General features: G+C 38.9%; 1 protein-coding gene across 4 annotated transcripts in view; it reads right to left on the reverse strand.

Annotated features, from left to right (window-relative positions):
* CABIN1 (calcineurin binding protein 1) overlaps window positions 1-22697 on the reverse strand; it is a 124967-nt gene extending 102270 nt beyond the window's left edge. For 3 of the 4 annotated variants that reach the window (XM_075718188.1, XM_075718189.1, XM_075718186.1), the window contains exons 1-20: window positions 22667-22697; window positions 21752-21877; window positions 20047-20107; window positions 19542-19634; window positions 19087-19200; window positions 18778-18912; window positions 18333-18513; window positions 17267-17396; window positions 15360-15509; window positions 13977-14269; window positions 12747-12915; window positions 12164-12300; window positions 10373-10590; window positions 8704-8782; window positions 8272-8459; window positions 6847-6996; window positions 5892-6086; window positions 4546-4782; window positions 2768-2927; window positions 2416-2531 (exon numbers count right to left, since the gene is read on the reverse strand). In XM_075718188.1, coding sequence (XP_075574303.1) covers window positions 2416-2531; window positions 2768-2927; window positions 4546-4782; window positions 5892-6086; window positions 6847-6996; window positions 8272-8459; window positions 8704-8782; window positions 10373-10590; window positions 12164-12300; window positions 12747-12915; window positions 13977-14269; window positions 15360-15509; window positions 17267-17396; window positions 18333-18513; window positions 18778-18912; window positions 19087-19200; window positions 19542-19634; window positions 20047-20049 — 2748 coding nt within the window. In that variant the 5' untranslated portion in view covers window positions 20050-20107; window positions 21752-21877; window positions 22667-22697. The remainder of the gene's footprint in view (window positions 1-2415; window positions 2532-2767; window positions 2928-4545; window positions 4783-5891; window positions 6087-6846; window positions 6997-8271; window positions 8460-8703; window positions 8783-10372; window positions 10591-12163; window positions 12301-12746; window positions 12916-13976; window positions 14270-15359; window positions 15510-17266; window positions 17397-18332; window positions 18514-18777; window positions 18913-19086; window positions 19201-19541; window positions 19635-20046; window positions 20108-21751; window positions 21878-22666) is intronic. The other variant, XM_075718187.1, reaches the window with a different exon arrangement.
* Between the last annotated feature and the right edge of the window lie 1313 nt (window positions 22698-24010).

Consider the following 24010-nt stretch of genomic DNA (forward strand, 5'->3'; position numbering starts at 1 on the left):
CACGGGTTCATGAAAGGCAGGTCCTGCTTGACCAGGACCTGGGGGTGTTGGTTGACAGCTGGCAGAACATGAGCCAGCAGTGTGCCCAGGTGGCCAAGAAGACCAACAGCATCCTGGCTTTTATCAGGAACAGTGTGGTCGGCAGGAGCACAGAAGTAATCGTGCCCCTGTACTCAGCACTGGTGAGGCCACACCTCGAATACTGTGTCCACTTTTGGGCCCCTCAGTACAAGACAGACATTGAGGTGCTGGAGCGTGTTCAGAGAAAGGCAACGAAGCTGGTGAAGGGTCTAGAGAACAAGTCTTAAGAGGAGCTGCTGAGGGAAGTGGGATTGTTTGGCCTGGAGAAGAGGAGGCTGAGGGGAGACCTTATTGCTCTCTACAACTACCTGAAAGGAGGTTGTAGTGAGGTGGGTGTTGGTCTCTTCTCCCAAGTAGTTAGCAATAGGATGAGAGGAAATGGCCTCAAGTTGTGTCAGGGGAGGTTTGGATTGGATATTAGGAAAAATTTCTTCATGGGAAATGAAGCATTTCAAGCATTGGACCAGGCTGCCCAGAGAGGTGGTGGAGTCACCATCTCTGGAGGTGTTGAAAAAAATGGGTAGATGTGGCACTCTGGGACATGGTTTAGTGGGCATGGTGGTGCTGAGTTGATGGTTGGACTGATGATCTTAGAGATCCTTTCCAACCTTAACAATTCCTAGTTTTTACTCTCATTAAAAAATAATCCAGCCACCAAGCCAGGAAACATGAAATTAATTATTACTCTACCCTTAACTGGTTTAGTGGTGGACTTGGTAGTGTTAGGTTAATGGTTGGACTGGATGATCTTAAAGGTCTTTTCCAACCCAAACAATTCTATGATTCTATGATTCCATGGTCTCTGCTACATCCATTTTTATATTTAACATCTTTGACAACATGATAAGGTATGTCAAGGATAATCACTCCACCCCTTTCAGCAAAAATAAGACTTCTACCCAAGTTCTTTCTGTATCTTGCAATAGCAACATTTGTATTCTGGAGAAAAACAAAACAAAAATAACAACCTATGAAAAACCCTACAATGAACAAAGTAAGTTATTCAATGCTTTACAAAAGCTTTGAAAAAAGTCTTTTTTTAATTTTTATTTCATATGAATGATTAGATTATCCTTCAAAGCACAAGATGATTATCTTTAGCAGTATCTAAATTCTGCATATCTTCAGAGGTACTATACCTTATAATGAATTCATGATGAACTCGGCACACACCTCTTGCCCCAAGATTGCCATTTCTATCCTGCCTTACTTACTTCCTGGTTGGGGGACAAAAGCCATGGTGACTGATGGAATATTGAGGCAGGAAGCATGCTCCATCCATACAGACAGCTCACCTTCCAGCAAGACATTTGAGAGATAAGCAGGAAAGATGAGATACTCTGTTTTGTCTGTTATTTTTCCTGACATTGCTCATGTTCCCGCCCCTGCCCCCCCACCCAGCTAGTAGACTTGGGGTGATTTTCACCTTCAACAGCTGTGAATTTAGAATTGTTACTCTTAATTCTCAGAGGACAGCTGAAAATTAAGAGTTATTACCAAGTAAAATGTGATTTGAATATCTAAAATAAAATTTTTCATTTAAATCAGAGTAAACCGTGCTGCAAGCAGGGCAGGAGTGTGGCTGAGCTACCAGACACAGCAGAAGATAAAACTGGATAGATTCAGTATTCAGGTATTCCCTTTCCACAGGTCACAAGCTGCAAGCAGTTTTATACGTTCATTACCAAAAATAAAACCCGAACAACCTCTGACTTTACCACAGGAAAAAATATACAACAATGACAAATTACATATTACCGGTCATCTGGATGAGTGCTGATAAGCGCCAGAAATTTTTATTAGCTTCAAACATTACCTCTGTTTATTTTTAAAGAGTAGAAGATGCATCTTCCGAAGCTAAGCACCACAAAATTCAAGTCATTCAACTGACGTTTTATCATGATCACTGATACAGTGGCTGATACAGGCCCACATTTCTCCTAAGTACTCAGAATAATCACTTAACACTTCTCCAGTGCTTTCTCTTTCAGGGCAAAGTAGATCATTTACTAATTCCCATTTAAGATGTTTTTATAGTACAGAGTTGGTTATCCAAAGGCATCTCTTGTCTGACAGAAAGTCCTGTTTAGAAAGCATAGCGATGGACAGGGGTCTGGAATAACAAGCCTTTGCTATTCAGATTAAACTGACCAAAACGTTCATGTGTTTGTCTGGGAGAAAAAGGAAAGTGGATTTAAAAGTGTATTTTTAACATGACAAGGCAATAAACGATCTAATATAACTTTGAAGTTGTTCCCTGCTTTGAGATAGGGGTTAGGCAGATGACTTTCAGAGGTCCCTTCCAACCAATTATTCTACAATGCTAACACTTACATAGAACTTGAGAAGAGCACCATCTGAATTGCAACACCAGGATCTTCTTCCCAAATACTCATGAGCAGTATTCAGCAGCATGAGCGAAGAAGGCAACATAGGAGTATCAGGACTCACTGGAAGAAAGAAATTGGTAAATATTTAAGTAGCACAGAACTGAGTTAAATCCAACTAGCCAGTGCTTCGTGTCGTAAAAAGAAATTTCCTCAGTGATAAGAAAGTGATGTTTGCATACCTCTCTACTCCCTTCAGCCAACAAGATAAGATGACAAACAAGTATTTTCTTATTTATAGTCCAGAGCTAGATGGTAAGGAGCTCAGTTCCATACGTAAAAGTGAATCATTTACTCACCTTCTTCTCCTTGGTTCTGTTGTTGCTGCTGCTGGCAGCAAAGGGATCGAAAAGAATCTTCCTCATGCTGGATGATCCTGTGCAGGATAATCCATGGAAGCACTGAGGAAACGTATGGTTCTTTTGGTTCTTCCTGGACTGCCATGCTGCAGTCTATGATCTAATAAAGAAGCAGACATTATACAAAGTGATATGAAATAAAGTTAGGCGTGAATCCTTTCGAACAACCCAAAGTTGGTAATGCATTTTATTCTAAGGAAATAATCTAAAGCTGAGTCTCAGCTTCTCACAATGAGTGGCGGTAAAAGTCCTACAAATAACATCAGCTGGTATGGGGAAGGGTAGAAGGTCATTTCCCCTACCCTGACAGTCCTCTTGCATTGTCGTTTTCCAACTAGTTACTTCTCTGTTAATACCATATACAAACAATTCAAAGTAAGAAAACGTGCAGCATAAATTCTTAGTGTTAGTAGGCCTCATTACTGTACAAGAAATTTATCTACAGCCCAGCAAGGAAGAGGAACTTAGTTAAAAGACTTCCTGAATTCTTTGCCAGGTCTTACAACTGTTAAAGACCAACTAGGATCATTAACTGATGTTATATAAATTATGTAACTGAATAAATTCTGAGCAACACAATGCTGTGTCATGGAACTGTTGTCCTAGCATTTCTCAACCGCCCATTTTATTGCCACAGTGACAGCAATTTCTGGCACTGTGGCAATAAATAGAAGTCCTACAATAGTTGGATTTAACTCAGTTCTGTGCTACTTAAATATTTACCAACTCCTTTCTTCCAGTGAGTCCCAATAATCCTATGCTGCCTTCTTCACTCACGGCAATAAATTGAAGTCCTACACTTTTCTCATGTTCTTTCACACATACAATAGTGCTTCTATTGGTATTTATGTATATAAAGAATCATATTTATTATTACTACAGAAACCGTTTAGGATATTACAATGAATACTCTGTTCTCCTAATTCCATTACATTCCATAACATAGTGACACACATACAACTTTACACAATAAGAGTATGATTTTATGAGCAGCGAAGGTCCTTGCCTTTTACTGAAGTAAATGGAGATTTGAGAGTTGCAAGCACACTGAATTTTGACATTAACTAGACTAGCTTCTTAACAGAACTGAGAGTCTGCCATTTGTTACCTGAACTGAAAAATACTCATTCAGTAGTTTTAAGGTTTGAAAGTACCTTCTTTAGAAGGCTAAAATTAGCTGTATTCGTAATCCTAGAAACAGTCCACACATCACTTTTTCCTGCCCTCGTCTCATTACCCTCTGTTTTTACTGGAAAAAACCCTTAGCTTGGCCAGCACTTGCAAGCAACTCTACCATGTTCGTAAGGCTTACAGGATCTTGTCTTCTAGCCCAAAGCACATACAGCCAAGATCAGTGCCGTAACTTACAAACTGCACCAGCCATTTCAAGTCTTCTCATTATCACCATTTCAAACAGCGTAACAAAATAGCGTTGTTCCTTGGGTTACCTTACTACCATTCTTTGATTATTTTTGGCAGCTTGGTGTTTGAAGGTACCTGCTGTTACTGATTCTAGCACAGGTGTGCTCAGTGCACCTCTAATACTGAAATGAAAATGAAGACTATGAAGGTAATGCTTATCTTCCCTCGACCTTCCCGCAACAAAAATGTAACCCAAAACATCACTGCGAGTGGGTGGCAATTCAGACAGCAGCTGTGTCATGTCTGAAGGTCTGTAGCACACAACACCTCTTTCCTAGTGCAAGCAAACAGGTTACCTGAATCAGGTTGTTTGTTAATCGAACAAGGCTTGGTGTTACAGAAGACTCTTTCAGGATGCTGCTGACTGACGATAATGAAGTATCTATTCCTATGAGCAGTTGTGTTACCGTAGCAACCCACTCTTCTTTAGCAGAGGCTGCTGTCATATTAATCATCTGCTGAATTGCTTCATTCAAGGCAACTTCTGAGCGTTCAAAGCATTGCTTGTAATCTTTCAGTTTAAGCAGGGAGTCCTAGGGAATGTAAATATGAAAAAAATCTATTGTAAGGGTGCAGTTTATTTTAAACCATGAATGCACAGCAGGGCAAAGCAATACACTATATACAGTTAATGTGGTTACTTTAATGGAACAATAATGGAACACCTTTAAATATGACATTAAAAAAGGACAATAGGAGGTGCATGGACCCTGGATGACAAATGTACAAGTAGGATCTAAATTTCAAAAAAATCATCACTGAATCTTTCTGCTTTAATAAAAGATGCATGAAAAAGTACTCAGGAGAGCGATGCCTGTAGGTCTAAAATTCTAATGACATGCAGTTTAATAGAGGCCCTACAGAAACAAGGTTTGGATCTTTATGATCTTGCGCTACCATTTTATTACTTCATAAATAACAAAACAGCAACTATAAGGCTAGCACTACAGCAACATCCTCCTGCTTCTTTCTACGCTGCCAAGTTTGGGTCACAAGATGGCATGAAGGCTGGAGGATTTGGCTCAGTCCAGTTAAAAGAGCATCAGCCTTTTTTTGTGCAACCCTTTTTTTTTTCCCAGAGAACCTGATAGGGTCAAATTGTTCCTATAGCTGACCTCATTTGTACACTTATTTTCATAGCGCCAAATGGACTAAATCTATAGCAATTATACTGAATGTATCTATCAATGGTTTGTCGTTCATGCAGGAAAGATACACTACATCATAAAAATCATTCATATACTAGATAACTTTTAAGTTTCAGGATGGTTGTAAATCACCATATAGTCAACATCAGCAAAAGCAGGAAGCATTCACAGCAGATGCAGAGAGCATGAATCCATCCATAAGATGTGTCTGCAAATGATTCCAGTTTATTTGAATTTACAATTTTTCTGGCCATTTCATGTAGGCCTCAGACATCTATCTTTAGCCACATTCTCAGTTAGCAAAAGTTGGCATATTGCTAATGATGTCAATAAAGCTATGCTGTTCAAACCATTTACAGATTTGGTTCCATGTTTTGCTTTGTAAATAAGACTTGTTAACCATTAACACCTGCTCTAGAAATCCTTTCATCCTGTTTTCAGAAATAAGTCTTAATCCCTTACTAAAAAAGATTTTTTTAAGAAACAAAACAAACCTGTAGAAGAAGCAGCTGTGCTGGTCTCTCTGGTATGGATGTTACAAATTCCAGATGTTTTGCTCTGCCATAACCATTAAAGCATAATGTTGGACGAAGCAGATGCACCACTGCATTATAATCCCCTGCCTCATACAGTCGCTGGATCTCTTCCAAAGACTGGCATCTCTCCAGAGATTTTAGGTTCTTTTCAATCTGCAAACATCACAGATGGCACAATCCAACTTTCATTTTGTCTTCACATACATTTGACTACCGACATTTCTCCTAGCAGTTTAGCTGTAAAGCTATGTGAACTGTACAGCTACATCCAGGAATATAAACCAGGAAGAAAACACCTACTATGTAACACTTCACCCATTCCACAGATTTTTAATTATTACATAGTGTATGACTTTAGTGCTATAATGGTTTTAAACTTTTTTGCCTCAAATGCCAAAATCACACATTTCTACACTGCAAGAATACATCCATCAGATGGACTTCAGAGTGAAGACAGCATCTCCTATGTTGGACTTCATCCCCCAAAACAGCAATACAAAGAATAGAAGATGGACATCCCTTTGTTTAGAAGTGTACGCAAATAGTTATGTGGAAAACAGACTGCTGAAGTAAAGAGCTCATTTAAGCAAAGGTGAAATATATGTTCAAGAACAGAAAATAAAACACTAATCTAATAAACTACTGTTCTACATGCAGCTGCTCTTCTAATATTTTTATTTTACATACATAAAAGCAATGTTAAGTTGTATAGGACCAACAGATCCAAAAGGTGTCTTTCTGAAAAGGAGATGATGGCCTTGACATCATCACTGAACTATGAACCTGTCCTTTCACTCTTAGAAAAATTCTAGGATGGATATGGTAAACTTCCATCACAAAAGAGCTAATTCATAGATGACCTTTGACTGGGAGAGATGGAGTGGGTAGAATACCCCTGCAAATTAGTTCTTACCTCTTCTAAAGAAACAACAGAATCAACATGTAGATTAGGTAACCGTATCACAATGCTGCATTCATTGCCAGCTTTAGCTTGCATTGTAGTGGAGCTCTGTAGCATTTCAGTGCAAATATCATAGTTTTCAAGTGCCTGTTCCATGTCTCCCTACAGAAACAGTACAGAGGAAAAAAAAAAAAAAAGAAAAAAACCCTGGAGTTCTGTCTGCAGCAAGGGTTTCTAAAGCACATAGAAAAAGTTTAAATCCAATGTAAGCACTGTCAGTGTGATTACTGCACATCCTCCCAAATAAAAAACAAATCCAATTGACAATCTCAAAGTTAGGGGGGAAAAAAAAAAAAAAGCGGTATATCTTACCAGTGACTTTAATAACAGGTAAAACAAATCAGAGAAATAGAATTCAGCTTGCATAAATCTGAAAGATTAATTTGGATTGCTAAATCCCTTTCCTTTAAAACCATGGAAGAGTAAAACAGTAGAAATAACTCTTTCATTTGTGAAAATAAAAACACTGAGTCAAGAAACATTCTTATATTCTGCAAAGTGAACGCATTCTACTTGCTCTGTCCAACTGAAGTAGATACTGAAGTTGAGTGGTCAGGAGAGGAATGCAAACTGCACAGGCAAAATGTAACTCTGTATATCTAAAGAAAAAATGGCAGTAGCCTTATAGGAACTCTCATTTTTCCTCAAGTAAGTTTATAAAAAGGAATCTTTAGATTGGAAAGAAAAAAAAAGGAAGGAACTGGTTAGTTCACAGTTAAGAAACTGGCTGACATCATTAGTTGACAATTGACTTAAACATAATTGATGCATAAACAAACTCTTTGATGTCCTGAGAAAGCAATGCTTGGAGGGAAAAAAAATGTCTGGGATCAAACAACATTTCTTTCAAATGATTCCCTTAGTGATAGGTTTAAAACCCTCTGTTTCAAAATCTGCATATTAAATTAAACATCTCCAAAAGAAGAATCATGCTACCTTGAAAAAGCAGAGGGGAGAGTAATTAAACATACAGTCTGCTTCAGTTGAAAGCTGCATTTTGGACTGCCTGGGACTCTGATATCATCCACTAGTCCAGGTCCAAAAACCCACATATTCTGCAGCTATGCAATACTACCCCAAATAACTTTGGTCCAAATATGTTTTTTCAAGCTGAACATGAGCTAATTTAAACAAAGACTTACATATTAAACATATCTGAATATTAGCTTTGCATGTGAGACCTCCTACTTCATTTCCACCTCTATCCTTAGGGATAGCTAATTATATTAAAAAGCAAAATGAAATCACTATGTTTTGAGATTATTGTATCTGCATGCTTAAATGAGCTGAGATTCCCAAATCAGCTGTAGCGTCTCTGAACAACATTGATTTTAATTTGGGAAAAGTTTTATTTGTTAAATGAAAAGTAAAACAAACCTGCAGTGCTAGAAAACGAGCTTTCAGCCAATACACCCGAGTGACAAACTCCATCCAGCCTTCCTCAAATAAATCTCGTTGTGAGGATGCAAATGACAGCTGCAACAGGTCTCCCAAGAAATGAGTTCCTGGGAAGTCAGGACCAAACTTTCCATTCACAGAGGCAGCAGGGCAATTTCGTGGAGAAACTGCAAATTAATTAATTACATTTTATCATAAAGTTACTAGCGTCCCATGAAAAAACTCCCGCCTACTAGTACTTCAAAAGCACTGATCTACTTTAAGGCAAACAATTGAAAGCCCAATAAAATACAGATCTGAAACACATTCATTAAGAAAAAATAGCTCTAAAATCCAATGAATTCCTGGAAACATTTCTTAATAGACCTTGAGTGTTTTTAGAGTCTGAAGAAAGTAACATCCAGTTCTCACCTGTAGAGCTCTTCCCTTTCGTCAGCAGCCACTGATCTAACTGTAGTTCCATGCAAGAAAGGCTCATCAACATCATATCCTTCAGAGAAATATGGACATATCAAAAAAGAGTATACAGGAAGAAATACATTAAAAGAAGAAGGTTTTTAAAGTTTTTTAAAAAAAACACCACTAAATTTGCAATTTACTTCAAAGAAAGTGCAATTTACTTGGGATTTCTATTCCCAAGCTATAACTACTTCTTCCTCTGTCTAAAGGTGTATAATAGCATTTACAAATCAACAGGTACAAAACAAAACAATACTTAGAAGGAACATTAAAACAAAAATAAAAATCTCAGCTCACAAAAGAAGGTAGTCAGTAGAAAAAAGTGACATCTTTATTTTTGTATCTGGCTGAAATAAAACTGTATTAAATTGTTAAATCATGCTAAAAGCATGCTTCCAGAATACAGTAGAAGTACTGATATTTGAGAAATAAAAAGTTTATATCCTATAATTTTTTCAGTATTTATCTCCATGAGACTGAGTATGTACTCTAGTCTTATCAGCTTTTTAATGCTTGCTGGATAAAGTTTAGCAGTATTTTAAAAATCATGTCACCATGGATCTCTGCCAGGTATTTTTGTGCAGTGAAGAACATACTATTTTCTGATTAAATTCATAGGAATAAGGGCTACAAGTCCAGCTGTAAAAGCCAGGTGCTTGTGAGAAGGTTCAGAAGTCCATCCATGTTACCAGAATAGCCCTTTACAATCTTAAAAACCCGAATCTATTACACTCAGGATAGCTTGCACAAATTTAAAATAAATTCAAGGATGAAAAAGAATAGACAAGCATGAGGACAGTGATTTTTAATAGTACAGCTGCAGAGTCTTGAGTTTTTAAATTTTACATCCAGGCAAGCAGTTATGCAGGCATAATGAGAACCAAGGGAATACATTTATAAATATATTTACATTTGTTTTAAAAAGGGTATGTATATATGAAAAATATATAGAAATACAAAAGTCACAGGATGTATAAAATATTTTACATCTGCTACACAGCAATACTTTTGTTTATTTTGTAAACTAAGTCAATGGAACATAGTTTTCAGAATTCATTTTTCATTTGCAAAAAAGTAGCAACACTGTTGATCTGAAAAAAAAAAAATTTCAAACTGCAGTCATACCAAAGGCAAATAACTTTCCAAATAAATACATATTGCTAGCACTGAAAAGGTAACACAGGCAGGCTCAGTGGACAAGAAGCATCAGTACTGGTTTTATAATGCAAGATGTATCATCTTGTGTCACTAAGCCAGTTTAACATTAATTTAATGAACTTACCGTTTTTTCTATTTGCATTTGTGAAATCTACAGATTTATTAAAGGTAATAAAACGGTGATACTGGGGGGGTGGGGTTGGTTTTGATTTGGTTTTTTGTTTTGGGGTTTTTTTTTTACTGTAAATTGCAGGTTATTTTAAAACTAAACTGAGGAGCTCAAGAACAGTTATGTGAGCTGCAGTATACCACAGTTATGAAATATGCAACAGCTAGCACAAACAGCTCCCCAGACAGAGCTAAGCAAAACCTGTGTCTAATTGCTGGATTTCAGTTCGGTACTTTTGGTACACATAGAGCAACACAGCAGCAAATAGAAGTATAAGGAAAAGTGTTTCATTACCTTGATATGCTGATTACTTGAGTCCCTCAGTAATGGATTGGGAAGACTACTACTATGCTTTCTCCAGCTATTATAGATACTAAGGACCACCTCACATAAGCCAGGAGGCCATTTCACTAGGAACTTTTGGCTGATAACTTTTAGATATCTCATCATCAGCTCCAAGATCCCACCATTGTTCAGGTTATCCAGCAGGAATTCATGAACATCCTGTTTCTCTAAAAAGCAGATAAACACGAAGCCGTATGTGTTTAAGGTCAAGGCAGACCATAACTTGACACAAGTACGTTTCAATAGTGTTTTATGCACTAATCTTGCAGCAGTTCTCCTGTGCTGCATACATGCAGAATTAAGTTATTGTATTCCAATCAGTTTAAATGGGAAACTCCACACAATAGAGCTCTTCCACACAGTAATTAAGCAGTCCCCAAGACCTAAAAAATCACACCTGTTACCAACTGAAAGATTTCTATGCCATAAAATGATACTATTTAAAATAACATATACTTCTCTATCTTCTAGATATGATAGGAAAATACAGAAAAGAAAGCATATGTGGTGGTTTGACCCTGGCTGGATGCCAAGTGCCCACCTAAGCTGTTCTATCACTCCCCATCTCCACTGGACAGAAGAGAGAAAATATAATGAAAAAGCTTGTGGGTCAAGATAAGGACAGGGAGATCACTCAGCAATTACCATCACCAGCAAAGCAAACTCAACTTGGGGAAAATTAGTTTAATTTATTATCAATCAAACCCGAGTAGGAGAGAGGAGTGAGAACATGTCTACGTAGGTTAATGAGGAATAAAACCAAATCTTAAAACACCTTCCCTCCACCCCTCCCTTCTTCCCAGGTTCAATTTCACTCCCGATTTTCTCTACCTCCTTCCCCCGAGTAGCACAGGGGGACAGGGTTGTGGTCAGCTCATGACACGTTGTCTCTGCTGCTGCTTCCTCCTCAGCAGAAGACTCCTCACACTCTTCCCCTGCTCCAGCGTGGGGTCCCTCACACGGGAGACAGTCCTCCATGAACTTCTCCAATGTGAGTCGTTCCCACAGGCTACATACAGTTCACAAACTGCTCCAGCATGGGTCCCTCCCACGGGGTGCAGTCCTTCAGGAGCAGCCCGCTCCAGCGTGGATACCCCATGGGGTCACAACTCCTGCCAGCAAACCTGCTCCAGCACGGGCTCCTCTCTCTCCACTGGTCCACAGGTCCTGACAGGAGCCTGCTCCAGGGTGGGCTTCCCACAGGGTCACAGCCTCCTTGGGGCACATCCCCCTGCTCCGGCGTGAGGTCCTCCCCGGGCTGCAGGTGGATATCTGCTCCACCATTAACCTCCATGGGCTGCAGGGGCACAGCTGCCTCACCAGGGTCTGCACAAGGGGCTGCAGGGGAATGTCTGCTCCGGCACCTGCAGCACCTCCTCCCCTCCCTCTGCACTGACCTTGGTGTCTGCAGAGTTGTTCCTCTCACATATTCTCACTCCTCACTCCAGCTGCAGTTTGTGTCCTGGGTTGTTTTGTTTCCCGCCCCCTCCCCCTTCTTAAATGTGTTATCACAGAGGCACTAACACTGTCACTGATGGGCTCGGCCTTGGCCAGCAGTGGGTCCATCTTTGAGCTGGCTGGCATTGGCTCTATCGGACACAGAGGAAGCTTCTAGCAGCTTCTCACAGAAGCCACACCTCTAGCCCCCCTGCTACGAAAACCTTGCCACGCAAACCCAAGACAGCATACAGTATGGAAGAAACAACAGAGAAAGAGTGGGGGTTATAATGAAATCCTTACCAGATTCCATAAATGTTGTAGAATCAAATGACATTCTGTGTGGTCCAACATGCTGGAAATTCTCTTCTTTGATCTCTGACTGCACCTCATAGTTATTGAAAGGGTCCTCCTCCTCCTCTGGATCTAATTTCCTTAACCTGTGTGAAAGGGGGGCAAAAACCACAATATCAACAAAATCCTCATTCCCTTTTTCACTAGTAAGTGAAACATAAACATGGCACGTTGTGCATATTTTAACAGTGGAAGTATATTAACTGGAGTGAATTCAAAGATTTACATCCAGTTCCCAAGCTTTGTCCAAACCAAGATTACCTACGTGTTTTATCCATTTTGACATCTGCATCGTCTTCTAATTCAGTTTCACATTAATAAAAGCTTTCTTATTTTTCAATTAGTTTTTAGTAATTTTCACTAAAAACAGTTTTATTAAATTTCTGAGAAGACAATGCATCACATCTGCTTCAAAAAATAACATTGGTCTAGTGGTTTTAAGGTTGGGGCATATCAATCAAACAAAACCCCCAACAGCTTCCTCTACTTAGCTCTTGATACTCTCGTAATGAAAGTTACTGCTGTACAGTACCTGGAAGGAAGGAATTTCACCAACAGCTCTTGAAAGTCAACCTTCTCCTCTTTTTTACACTTGGTGTTCCGGACTCTAGCAGATCTCCTTTTTGCTGTTTCACCACTATCTTCTGTAATTCTCCTTCGCTTCACACTTTTCTTAGATTTATCACCTGCAGATATGTCACCTGGAAACAGAATTGGGGGGGGGGGGGGGGGGAGAAGATACTGACAGGTTAAATTGCCAAACAAAAAGTGGATAGTCTTTTTTATTTTTTAAAAAAAAAGTTATTTGTGGCTGCCACTTTATTTTATTCTACAGCAACACTTGAGATTCACTGGTTTCCTTCTGAAGCCAGAGCCAAAAATTTAAAAATAATTAAAAAAAACCCCGAAAACTTTAATATAAACTGGCTATGGCATTTTACATAAAAATGCTGGTCCAAGGCAAGAAGGAGACTTACTGAAAAGTCTGCATTTCACTATTCATTAGAATTCATTATTTTATTTTAGTCTTCAAGAAGTTTCTGAAATGGAAATCAGAGGAGTCTACCTTTAACTCCAGAAACACTTATAAATTCCCATGAATATCAACAAAATACTGGTAACTCCTTGATAGTTTTAGATATGTAAATACATATACAGCTAAAGTATAAAATATTCAAACCTCTTGCTACAGATTTCAAATAAAAATAGCTGACAGCTTGGTTTTCTCAGGTTCTTAAAGTTAAACATGAGCAGAATAATCAACCAGTCATCATCTTCTGTAACAGCTCATTCATTCTAAGGAGCTCAAGACTCTTCCTTGACATACATCACTGCTGGAAGAGAGTCATGATTCTTCTAATCTTAGAGACTGAAAAACTGAAGTATGAGCCAACAGCACAAAACCAGAAGATGTCAGCTACTCCTGCACTGGAGTAACAATTAAGAACAACAGATCAGCCCAACTCTCATTTCCATTAGATAGGAAAGCAAGTCCACTGTCCTGAACACTGGTCCTATGTCTTAGTCAGGAATCAATGATTTTCAGGCAGTTTAGGTGGCCTTCCTTTTCTAATGTGAAGGGTCAACATAACTTAATTTTATAGAGCTCAACTTCACTTCTTCTACCAGATGTTACACATATGCTGAAAAGGTTCTGAATCCACCAACATGAAGTTTAAAGACAGCATTTCCCAGTGAATTCTGTATTGCTTTTAATACTCAGATAAGCAGGAAAGATATCTTGAATCTTAGACTCAAGTACCTTGCTCACCTACAGTAGCTCCTGGTTCCAATGAATTCTGACTGTGACTTGGAAAGTTGGGTGTTGTTGGAGTGTAAGGTAATACAGGATCTGGCATTGTCACCACAAGATTAGTGCTGACTGGAGTTGGCTGAATAACACTGACAGGAGTAGAGGTAGGAGAAAGAATCAAATGTTGAACTGGGTCTCGGTATTCTGAGAGATCAATTCTCTTTCCCAGACTGGGTCGAGGAGGATCACATGTTGTGAGGTGGTGATACATGGCAAGTAAAGCTTCTCCTAAACACTTCCACCTGCATGTGGAAACACAATAGCATCACAACTTCATCAATTCTTGTCCCATTATTTTCTAAATTATATTTGCAAACCTAACAGCATTCAACATCGGTTTTCTCCAATAGCCTAGAGGTAGGAACAGCAGCTTTTTAGTGGGAGAGGAATACACATTTGAGTGTCAAAATCTGTCCCACGACTAGAAAAGCTGGAGAATAATTTTCTGTATTTCCTGTTATATGGACCGTTGACAATTTCAGGCCTGGAACAGAGGTCCTTAGGAGCTTCCCTTCTAGAATACACTACTTAGAAAAACAAGAACAAAATGTGGCAGCAGGCAAATGTTTTCAGAGGAAACTGGTGAGTTGGCTGCAGTAGGAAGGAAATGGGAGTCAATAATGTGCCTAATCTCAAAAAATGTCTCTAACAAAAAAAGGTGTATGCAGTAGTTCCTGAGGAAATGACTCTATACTGAACCCTAAAAAAAGTAGTGTCAAAGGAACCATTTTCAGGTTCTGCATTCAGTCAACAACAATAAAAACATCTCACCCTTATCCACAAGTAGAAGCAACTTCTCTGCACTAGGACCTACGTGCAGAGTCCATTAATATTCCAGAAAAATACGTGCAATAAAAAAAGCAAGCCAAAACCCAATCCTTTATGCCTTAATAAAGACATACATAACAACTTATTAGTATCCTTATATCTGGCTGCAAATAAAGAACTGTAATTGGTTTCTGTGTTTCCATTATCCCAATAGTAAAAACATTTTTAAAAAAGCTAAGCTTACTTTGAAGTTCATATACAAACTAGTCATATATGAAAAATCCAATAATACAGTTGGAATGGCTGCCAAATCATTCTTAGTTTGGTTTTTTTTTTGTTACATCACTGGTTTTAATTCAAAGGTTGAAAACTGAAAGATATGGGGTTTATGCTAAACTCGTAAGCACACCAAACCAACCTATAAACTCTTAAAATATGAAAACACATTTGTTGTTTGTTTACAAGAAAAAAAGAGTGTTCTGAAGACATCTGAAGTACAACACAGTTGTCAGCCTAAGTGGCTTCAGAGAAATCTTTTAAAAAGAGAAAAATTTAAAGACATACGTGAAAAAGGGAATTGGCTGGACCAGTCTGAGGTCTGGTTCTCTGTCACGCACTAGCAAAGCTTGTCTTTTCTTACGTAGCTCCAGTGCTTCATCTATGATTCTTCCCGTTTCAGCTGCACTCACATTTACATTATGGATAGACATGTCACTAAGAAATAATAAGAAATGAAGACAAGTTCAAGTTTTCATTTGTCATTTGTTTTTTTGTCGTTGTTTGGGGTTTTTTTTAAAGCCTGGGGAGATATATTTGATATCTTCCTACAATGTAACAAAAATAAACAAGTGTTAAAACAAGCATTCAAATAACATTATTGTACAAATTTTATAGCGTGCACATAGAAGCACCATCCGAAACCTTTGTTCTGCCTTAAAAATTAAGATAAAGGGAGATTGTCCTATTCTGTTTTCCAAACACTGAGAAATTAAAGGAAAGCAGGAGGTTTTCTTTCTGAGACAGAAGTTTTTGGTTCACAAAAAAACTGTATGGCTGAGAAACTCCTTTCATTCCAAAGTGCTATTTTGAGGAATTCATGCTGTCACAAATAAAATTTGGAGCTGAAAATTGTCTTGTATAGTCTGAGTCTAGGAATGAATTTTTAAAAGTGAAAAATAACCCACTTCTTCAGAGATATCACAATCCAGAAACAAACAAAAAAAAAAAGTGGCTAAAAGCCCTGGCTTAATTCAGCATGTAACTCATTTTAAGATCCAGACCTAAGGCAGCTTAATAAATCAGGATCTCTGTAACGAAACAGGACTTTCTGTTAAAGGTCTACTGCTATACATAGAATCCTAGAGCCTTAAAATTTAAGTTATCCTTTCTCTTCTCTATCTTCTAAATACTCTGTATTTTCACATTTTAGATCTTAGAGTACAGTTGTCTAAAATGTTAAATGTGTTTTTGATTGATTTATTGCATAAGTTAAGGATGCATGCTAGTATGCATGTTCCACTTCCATTTACCATGTATATAGGGTACTGATGTTATCTACACATGCAGCGATTACTATATTCAGTGAGACTGAACTATAATTAAACTGAAAACTTAACTTCTTTCTTGAATTCTGCTGACCATCACAGCAACATATTACAGTATCAGAAGCAGCTCTGATGCTGAATGGTCAGTAACTTAGACAGGTCCTGTAAATTTTACAGGCCTCTACTTTCTTTTTCCACTTTCCTCTTACCCACTCATACTATAAAATCCACACAGAAATAGACATTTGCAGAGCTATATGACACTAAACTTTTAGTAAAAGTTTTGCATACTGCAATAAAAAAGTAATAATAAAGGACTAAAACCTCCAACATAATATTGCAAAATATCTTCAGAGTTGCAGTGGTCTGAAAGGTTAATAAACTAAGAATTTCTGCACCTCAGGTACTAATGAAACATACAAAGTCTTCTGACTGTACTCATTTGTCAAGAAAAATCAGTAAGACTCCCTGAAACCTACTGATACGAGAAAATTGTATCAAGTCCCAAATCTGTGACTGCTTAGAAAAGCAGTAACATGTGTGGGTTTTCGGTTTTTTGGGAGGAGGGGTTGTTTGTTGTGTTTTGGTTTTTTAATTACAAAAAGAAAACCAAAATGAATGCTGCAGATATCAGCTGCAAACAGGTAAAATAAAACAAAGGAAGATGATTACAAGAGATCTAGGTATGAACATAAGTGAGCAGCAGCAGCAAATGGATTTTCTGGCTCTTTCTACCTCCCTCCAAAAGTAATTACTGAAGAACATTCTGTCAGCAGCACCAACACTTAACATTGATTTATTATTTAGAAGGCAGGTCAGCAAGATATTGTTATAGCTTAAAGCACTGCATCTCACCAGCTTTTCTGAACTACCCCAAACCCAAAATTTACACTCCAAATGCAGTATATACTATAAGAGGATATTCACCATTTGAGGAACATCCTTAAGGAATCTTTCCGGAGGCAAGGCTGCTCCTCAAAGATCTTCTCCTTCAGAACCAATCCTTTGCTATATAGACAGTCTTTTTCTAGAGCTTTGCAGATAAAGTACAAACATGCTGACAGAGAAATAGAAATTGAATGGTCAATCGCTGCTTTGGTTCACTCAAAAGCTCCCATATCTGGGCTTCATATACACCACTGAATTCCAACTAAATATGACATTTACATAAATTAGACCAATAGCTTTGTAACATATCAAATAACTACATGCATACAGTTAAAATAACCTATTCTGTCTTCCCAAGTATTATATCCAGAAAAACAATATCGTTAATTTTGCCTAAACAATTTTTGCAGTACATCTTTTACTTACTTTCAAGACTCCATTCCTGCACAAAAGTAATTAGAATCATAAAGGAGAATCACAATCATTTACCATTTTCAAGTTCTCAAATGTCTTAACTGCAGATTCCACTAGTGTAACAAGCAGTGTATCCCACCAGGTTTTTGCTTGCGTGGGCAGTTATGTGAAGAGAATTAGGACCATTCCAGTAGGACAAACCTAAAGGATCAGATTCAACGTTTCTGCCATCTTGCAATTTCTCTCTAAACTGCCTTTGAATCAGTTAATCCACTGGATATTACTCAAATGTAAAATCTTAGGGTTAGTTGCATCAACTACAATTAATCATACTAGGCTATGAACTGGACTGTAGTTTTATACCCAAATCCTGCTATGGAGCTGGAAATTACTAGAAAGACAGTATCAGCATATGTCAAAAGGCAAGAGAACAGTCTACAGGAAAATTCTTGCAGAGGCTCTGATCTAAGAGACCCCAGGCATTTATTTTTAAGGTAACCAGAATTGATACAAACCATCATACGTTACCACAAAATAAAAAAAAACTGTCATGAAGTAAAAGTCTCTACCATACCCTAATGTACTGCTTACGCAAGATACACTTTCTCCTATATGACTGCATCGTTACAATTTTTTATTGGTATGTAAAATTACACATATGTTGAGAATTTTTTTGGTGTACTGTACTTACTTGTGTAGTCACTGAGTGTGTACAAGATTGTGATAAGGTTATCTAAACAAGGCCAGTGATCAGGATTACACCTGAGACCTTCTTCAAAAGCATGACGAGCCAAAGGTAGGCGGATTAGTTTTATTGCCACACGACCAATTTTATACCATAGGTTGACATCAGTAGAGTCTAGCATTACAGCCTACAAAGCATAACAAACACCATTATTCACATTTCAGACATGCAAATCCACTTGTCTACAGGGACTGGCACTGCTTTAGTTTTCAGCAGGGTCACTACTGATTTGGGGACTGAATGGTGGACCAGTTATATCACATATAATGTCAGAAAGTACACAGAATTCAGACATACATTCAAATGATGTATGCTGAAAGGTGTACGTCTATATTTTGGCAAGTTTTTGCAAACATTGAGGCTCCAGTGTTTTACTTCAGCTATACTGTACCTCCAAATAAAACTCCATGGCTGTCTCTAAGTCATCCCGTTGTGCTGCCAGTTGTGCTAGGTTTTTATAGGTGGAATATTTTAACATCAAGCCTGGATGTTTCAGCCCTTCTTTCTCATCACCAGAAAGAACTGCCTAGAAATGATAAAATAAATCCAACGCAGGCATTAGGAATTAGACAAGTAAAAAGAACAGCAAACAACTCGCCAATTGATGACACTGACATTTCTAATTAGCCAATAAGAAATTAAGTAATTCAAAATCTAATAAAAATAGTTTCTAGAGTTTCATTCTCTAAAGGTCACTGACCTCTCGCAGAAGACGAATCTCAAGCAGCTCATGATAAGCTTTAGCAGACTCTTCAAATCGGTCATGTTTCTGAAGGTCCAAAGCTTTGTGGTACAAAGCAAAAGCTTCTGCTTCCTGTGGTTTAAAAAATTAGAACCTATTTTGCAGGGCAACTTTATTAAATATACTTATTACAATATCCTTATATTTATTATGAATATCAGTGGTTTCACACTTTTAATGCTTTCTGCTGTATAGCAGTCCAGATTCAGACTGTATAGCAGAACATTAGCCTTACTGACCTAATATAACTCATTTGAGTGAAGTTTTAGCTTGCTAAAGGAGGGTTCAAGAGATAAGACAATAACACAACTTTCTTAAACCCAAAAAATTATGGTTGAACAATCCCTGCAACAAGAGAGGACAAAAATCCCATCAAGACAAATCTTCATTACGAAAATTGTGGGTTTACTTACTTGAGCTTCTTTTGTCTGTGTCTTATGACTTTTGAAGGTACCTTCATAGTCATCTTCAATTGTGGAGCTTGCATTCAGCGCTGCGATTCGAATCTAGAATGACAATCAAGATACAACAAGAAATGTTACATCTGCATGTGTCCCAGTTTCCGTTGCAAAATGGATTTTTCTTATTTTTTTACTTTACTTGGTAAATGGACAATACTGAGGGATCTCTACATAAAGTTACAAGAACTGTAATGAATTTAGTCATCACTAATTGCAAATAATAAAATATCAAAACAATTCCACCCCCAAATCAGCTGAAAAAACAAAATTTCAAGTGTCTTGCAAGCAACAGCTTCACTTGAACAGATGTGTGCATTTCAGTGATTTTTTTTCAAATTCTTAAATTTACCAATAACTACAATCACTCCAAAAACAATGTTCTCATTATGCCAATTTATTCTTAGTTTATTTCTCATCTCAATAAGCCATCTCAAAAACCATCTCAATAAGCCCTTACCATGTTCACAGCTATTCACACTTTCTCGAGGATTAGGAGCAAGGGCCTAACACAAACAGGTCTGGAAAGCAAACAGGATTAGAATATTTATTCTGTCCATAAAGAAAGCATTCAGAAGTAAAGGACAGGCTGGGAATACTTTAATCAATAACCAGTTAACTGTCCTATGTCACCACCACCCCATGCCAAGAGATAAATTGCCCTACACATAGGAACAATAACATTAAAGTGAATTTTAAGTACAGAGAATAAAATGCAATGTTAAGCACACTCATTACTTCAGGATGGCTTTCAAGACTCTAGTCCTGGCAGTGAGGCAGGGGTGGAGGTATTGGCAATGTAACTACAACTATGTTATTCAGCTACTGTATAATATTTAATGAACATACATTATATATTGACAACATTACATGAATCCCTTTAATAACAAAAGCTAAAACCAAAAAAGCTTCTTTAATACTCTGAGATTTTATGAGTATGAATCATTATAGCTTATGTGTTTATCTTCAGTTACTTCAAAAAAAATTTATGGAAGTTTTCCTGCACTTCTTATCTACAGCACAAACCAGAGTGCTCTCTCATGTCTCAAAACCACAGCACTTATGGGTATTTACAGAACAGGAAAGGGAAAAAAAAAAAAAAAAGGAAGGTTAACTGTGTCAGGTTGACTTTGCAGCAGGCCATAGTGGCTAGTCAACCCACTGCTCCAAATACTGTCTGCACCTGGAAATTCCTCTGATTAAAAACGTTTTCATTACTGCTATCCCTGCTAGAACAGAACCAGTGTTTATAACACAGTTGTCTTTTCTGAGTATGCTGACCAACTTCTACAGACCACCTCTAATGCAAAAGCAAGTTATAGCTACTGCACACACACTTAGATCTACTAATTTATGCAAACAAAAGAAAGTGAACTTTTACTAACTAGTATTTCTTCATTCTGAAGAAAGGATACTAATATTTCCAGTCTTTTTACCACTGATAAAAAGGTTAAAGGGAACAATACATACTTATAATCTGTAAGTCATTTTTCCTCATAAGTAAACCCATCATTTATGTTCTATTAACTGCTTGAAACATTATGTTAGTAAAGGCAAAAAACATGAGAGTTCTGTGCTGCTTTTTTAGAAAAGCTTCACTGCTACGTGATAAAACCTTCCCATCAACTCAAACAAAAAGATGACACATGCAAGCCAGGCTAAAAACAGTCTTTAATATTGGAGACCACATTAATAGAAGAGTAAGTCCAGAATTAACCACAGCAGGAAGCCGTAGGAGTTTTGAACTATAAGCTGAATTAACTTGTACATCATCATGATTAATTCTGCATGTAGAAAAAATAATGCTTTGACAAGAATTGCATTCACTCAGCAATGATATTTTGCTTGCCCATGCACCACTTACTTTCCTCGCTTGCAGCTAAATCAGACTGACAACTGCACAGCAATAAAGCATTTTTCTCTTTCACCAAATAAACATTAATAAAACCTCAAATCTCTTTCAAGACATGGATTCCTTGTCTACTTTGCATATGGAGAACACACATGTATAGAGATTAATGGTTATCTCTTTCAGAAATATTGAACGCCCCAGGTTTTGACAGACTGCAGATGCTTATAACATCTAAATAAATAAGATTGTATGATCCCAAATCAATTACATATTTAAATTAAGTGGGTTTAAGTTCATTTACAAATATGCCTACATTCAGAAATATGCTTAAGTCTTCTGCTGAATCCACATCATCTTGCTCAAGGTGGCAGAGGAAGTCAACAGGAGAGACCACAGTCAAGAGTTTACTTTGGTGGTTAGACTGTCAGTGAAACTGCAACTACAGAAAAAGTGGGGAAACAATTTTAATTCTAGTTTTTATTTATACAGAAAGTTTGTAATAAAGACTTAGCACCTCTCCTCTCTAGTGTTCACAAGTTGAGAGGGCATAACAAAACAGAACAGTGTAATGCTTCTGAAAAACAGGACAAGAATATTGCCTCCACACAGCTTTCACAGTGGTGTGTCAGCCGGGGTGGGGTGGGGTGGGGTGGTTTTGTTCGGTGTTTTTTCTAAACCAGGCACTGTACATGGTTGCAAACCTAACTGTGGACCAAGTTACAACAGTGTCTTAACATCCAGGAATTAAGTATGTCACTACAAGCACTTTCAAAGGAACATAGCTATATTAATTAGGTAGGAAAGAAATAATTGGTCTTTATAAAAAGTATGACAAACAGGTTTGATTTTTTTCAGTTACGAGAGTGTCTCAGCTATAAATCCGTGGCTATGACAGGTAAGCACATCCTCAAAAGGCAACAATACCTCTCTGAAGCCTTTTGCCTTCAAAATCTTATCTCCTTTTACCTTAGTAGTTTAAAACTTAAGTAAAAATTTCAAACGTCCCCAGAGCTCTGTTCCCAGAGCTTGTGTGATTCTCAACTTAAAAATAAGAAACAAAGGGAGTGACTTGGGCTTTCCTGGCTTTTGTTGTTGTTGCTACACTCAGTATCTGTACACTGCAAATACACATTTGTTTAAAACCACTTCACTGTTGTTTTGGTTTGGGTTTTTGTTTTTAACATTGCAAAGATCACCTCCGCCGCATTTTAGCAAAAGCCCTTTTTACCGAAATACGGTAACTTTCCGCAAAGAGGAGCGGGGACGCCTCTCGCGCTGCTTGCCAGGCTCCACTTCCCGGAGGGCGGCACAAAGGGCCGGGAGGAGGCGGGGGAGGGAGGCAGCCCACGTTTGCCTCTGACCATGGCTCCGTGGAGGGGAGCAGGCGAGGCCCCGCCGCGTCGGGCCGGCCTCTCGCAGCCTCACCGGCGGGCTGCGCAGAGGCAGGGCCAAAGCCCCGGCAGCCCCTCAGGCCCCTCCGCGGGGCTGGGGCGGACGGGACACTCACCTCGCAGGGCCGCCCCCGGGGTGCCGGCGCTGCTCCCGGCCGGCGGGGCGCGGCCGCCGCGGGGCTCCCGGAGCTGCTCCCTCGGGCGAGCGGCGACTCCCCGGAGACGCGGCCTCAGCGGCGGCAACCTCCTCCGAGCCCCCGGAGCCCTGCGCCCCAGTAAAGAGCTTGCTCATTGGCCGAGCAGCCGTTCCTTAGACAGCCAATCGAAACGCTGGGGACAAGGAGGTGGGGAGGGGCGGGCGGCGCCGCAGGTAGAGCTGGGGCTGAGGCGGCCCAGGACCTCTCCCTGCGCGGCGTCTGCGTGCAGAAACTTAAATAAATTCCGGATACCCTTTCCAATGGGTTAGGAAATCATCCCGGAGTTACTGGTTTTCCCTAAAGCTTGCCGTGGTGCTAGCTGGAGATGGGAACGTGCTTTTATGCCCCTGGGAGGTGGAGGAGGTGTTTCTGTGTGATGGTGGCAGGAGGATGTGAGGCACTGACCCAAACAGTAACTGTGACAGCTCCTGGTGGAAATAATTTTATTTAAATATAAGGTGATAATATCGCAGCGAGACTTAAGGAAGAGGTGTGCCATCTGCAGCCCTATGCAAGCCCTCCTGCTGCAGGCACCGTGTCAGGACAGCCCCTGAGCAGACACAGACTGACAAGGGCACGCTCGGGCCTTGGCCCATCGGTGGGATATAAATGTTTAAAGCCACCTCGTTACAACGGGTCACATCACACTCATGAAGTTAAGCTTGTGCTCAAGCCTTTCACTGAACCAGCATTTAGCACTATAATGAGTCCTCTTCATCCCAAATGTATGAACTCCAGGGTCCCGTTTGTGGGAGAAGATCATATAATGCCCATCTTTCCATCATGACAAACTACGAACAGGGTTGCCGTGAACAGCAGCATCACAGTGTTGTGCTTGGAGAAAAACTTCCAAAGCTACTGTGATTCTGTCATACTCTCCTGTCAGTAGTGCCCTTCAGCAACCACAGGGCCTCACTGGTCCTCTCTTGTGTAAATACACAGCAAGATTGTCCTCAGCTGAAAGGTTTGAAGCTAGGAAATGGT

This window comes from Pelecanus crispus, chromosome 11 (assembly GCF_030463565.1).
Source record: "Pelecanus crispus isolate bPelCri1 chromosome 11, bPelCri1.pri, whole genome shotgun sequence".
Lineage (NCBI taxonomy): Eukaryota > Metazoa > Chordata > Aves > Pelecaniformes > Pelecanidae > Pelecanus > Pelecanus crispus.